The sequence below is a fragment of the Penaeus chinensis genome, chromosome 36 (assembly GCF_019202785.1).
Source record: "Penaeus chinensis breed Huanghai No. 1 chromosome 36, ASM1920278v2, whole genome shotgun sequence".
Taxonomy (NCBI): Eukaryota; Metazoa; Arthropoda; class Malacostraca; order Decapoda; family Penaeidae; genus Penaeus; species Penaeus chinensis.
The window spans coordinates 35,750,319-35,752,818 of record NC_061854.1 but is presented as its reverse complement, the minus strand read 5'-3'; the positions used below and the strand labels follow the sequence as shown (position 1 = coordinate 35,752,818).

Genomic DNA, 2,500 nt, shown 5'->3' with positions numbered 1-2,500 from the left:
TAATGTATTAGGAGTTGCGTCAGCGTCTGGCCCCGCCCCTCTCCCCCTGGCGTGACGTCACCGAGTGAAAGTATAAGAGGCGCGAGGGCGCGGGAGGCAAGTCAGTTGAGAGAGCCGAGCCGTAGCTGCCAGACCTGCATCCGGTAGTGTGCACACACGCGGACGGACTGTAAACAGGGTTTTCTAGACTGTGTGTCTGCAGGCCCTGACCATCTTTTGTCTCCTCACTCCAGACCCAAAGCCTTCCACGACCAGTGATTACGTAACAAAGTTCTGTGATATTTTAACTGTGATTGTCGTCATGGCGCCGGTGCCAGAGGAGTGCCTCGCGATGGTGCCACCGCAAGAGCAAGCCCCGCCGATGTCGCCGTTGGAGCTGACGGCGTTGCCCGAGGCGAACGAGGTCGCCGAGCCCGTGGAGGCGCCGGCCGAGCTGCCTCCGTCAGGCCGCATCCACACGCGCCTCCCGCCGCAGGTGAGCCTCCCGCCGGAGCTGGCCGCCAAGCTGGAGCGCCAGGACTCGTGCGAGAGCGTGGGCAGTCTGGAGGAAGAGGGCATCCAGGCCGACGAAGCCAACCTGGAGGGCCCCGACGCGTCGGAGCTGGAGCCGCGGTCGGAGCGGTCGGCCAGCGTGGTGTCGGACGGCAGCGAGGAGGGCGGACGCGACTCGGGCATCGAGGCGGAGCGCGAGCCCGACATGGTGGTGCCCGATGACGACCTGATGGCGCGCATCGTGGCGCAGGTCGAGTTCTACTTCAGCGACGCCAGCGTGTCCAAGGACAAGTTCCTGCTCAAGCACATCCGCCGCAACAAGGAGGGCTACGTGTCCCTCAAGCTGGTGTCGTCCTTCAAGAAGGTGAAGCAGCTGACGAAGGACTGGCGCGTGGTCGCCCACTCGCTCGCCAAGCTGTCAGCCAGGATCCAGATCAACGACGCCGGCTCCAAGATCCGCCGCACGGAGCCGCTGCCCGACTTCGAGGAAGTGCCCGCCACGTGCGCCGTGCTGGCCGTCGGCCTGCTGCTCGACAAGCCCAGCATCCAGTCCGTGTCCGAGCTGTTCGGAGCCTGCGGCGACATCGCCTTCATCCGCGTGCTGCGCGCCGGCACCGCCGTGCCGCAGGACCTGAAGGCGCTGTCGGCGAAGCACCCACAGCTGGGCGAGGCCAACTGTGCGTGGGTGGAGTTCGAGGCGCCCGAGGCCGCCAAGGCCGCCCTGGAGCTCAGCAACGAGGACGGCATGAAGGTGGTGCCCATCCTGCCCGAGGCCAAGAAGAAGGAGGAGAAGCAGCCGGCGCCGCAGAAGGGCTCGCAGCCCAACAGCCGCAAGAACAGCACGGCCGGCAGCCAGCAGTCCAAGGGGCCCGCGAGCCGCAAGAACAGCATCGTGCAGAGCAAAGGCCGCAAGAACAGCACCAGCGGCAGCGGCTCGGATGCGGAGCCGGCACAGCACATGCGGCAGCCGCGCCGCAAGTGCGTGTCTCTGCCGCAGACGCAGAGTCCCAACCTGCGCGAACTGTCGGCGGTGGTGGAGGCGCGCAGGAATCGCCCGAAGAGCAAGTCCTGCACAGAGTTCCCGACGGGGTCGCCGCCCATGTCCTGGGTTCAGCGCCACCTCCTCGCCGCCGCCGCCGCCTCCGCCGCCTCCGCAGCCGCGCCCGTCGGCAGCGCCCGCCCGGCCTCCTTCGTTCGCCCCGAGCGCGTGTCCCAAGGCTCACTGCCCCTTCCCGAGGGCGTGCTCCGCTTCCCGAAGGGCCCCGACGGCTCCCGGGGCTTCGCCAGACGCCGCGCCAGCATCGTGGAGGAAAGCAGCTAATCTCCGTGCTCTCACCTGGGCATTGTCTTGTGATGGGGGCCGCGCCCCCCCTCCCCCCTCGGCCGGACGCCAAGGCCCGGCCGAGGGTCTCATTCTCTCCAGCACATGTTCGCACACTCGCGCATATCAGCGGACATGTGCACACTAGCCTTACGTCGTGTGCACGCGATCAACTAGGGCATCTAATGTGTAATCGTCTTGAATTACGTGCCTTTAGACTCTCATGAGTGCACTTTTGTATACTCTCGCTTATCTTCGTCCCCTCTTCGGACTTGGGTATTTTGATGTAAAACGATTCCTGTATTTTTTCACTCCCGAATGAGAACCTCCTTTAGGGTGTGTGCACATAGGCTTGCTTCTTCCTTGTACATACTGTACAGCCCGGTGTTGGGACCTGGTTACGGTGGATTTACATTTCACTTTCTCTCTATGACAAGTTTTTTAACTTATTTTTTTCACATCGAGATTAGTTTTGTATATAAGCATTATTTATACGAATCTATGTACATATTGTCCTATCATTATTTATTTATACAAGTAATTCTTAAGGCGACAAAATAGAATCATTTTTGTAGAAATCATCGTTTGGTATTTTTTCCTCTCAACTCGACCCCCACCTACCCCTTACCCCCTTACCCCCATCCCATCCCTCACCTCCCCTCTACATTCACCTCTCGCTAAGGGAGA

General features: G+C 61.7%; 1 protein-coding gene across 1 annotated transcript; it reads left to right on the top strand.

Annotated features, from left to right (window-relative positions):
* Window positions 1-110: 110 nt before the first annotated feature.
* On the top strand, window positions 111-1,901 carry LOC125044760 (la-related protein 6-like). The gene has a single exon (XM_047641671.1). The coding sequence runs from the start codon at window positions 302-304 to the stop codon at window positions 1,811-1,813; it is 1,512 nt and encodes a 503-aa protein (XP_047497627.1). The 5' UTR covers window positions 111-301; the 3' UTR covers window positions 1,814-1,901.
* Window positions 1,902-2,500: the final 599 nt, after the last annotated feature.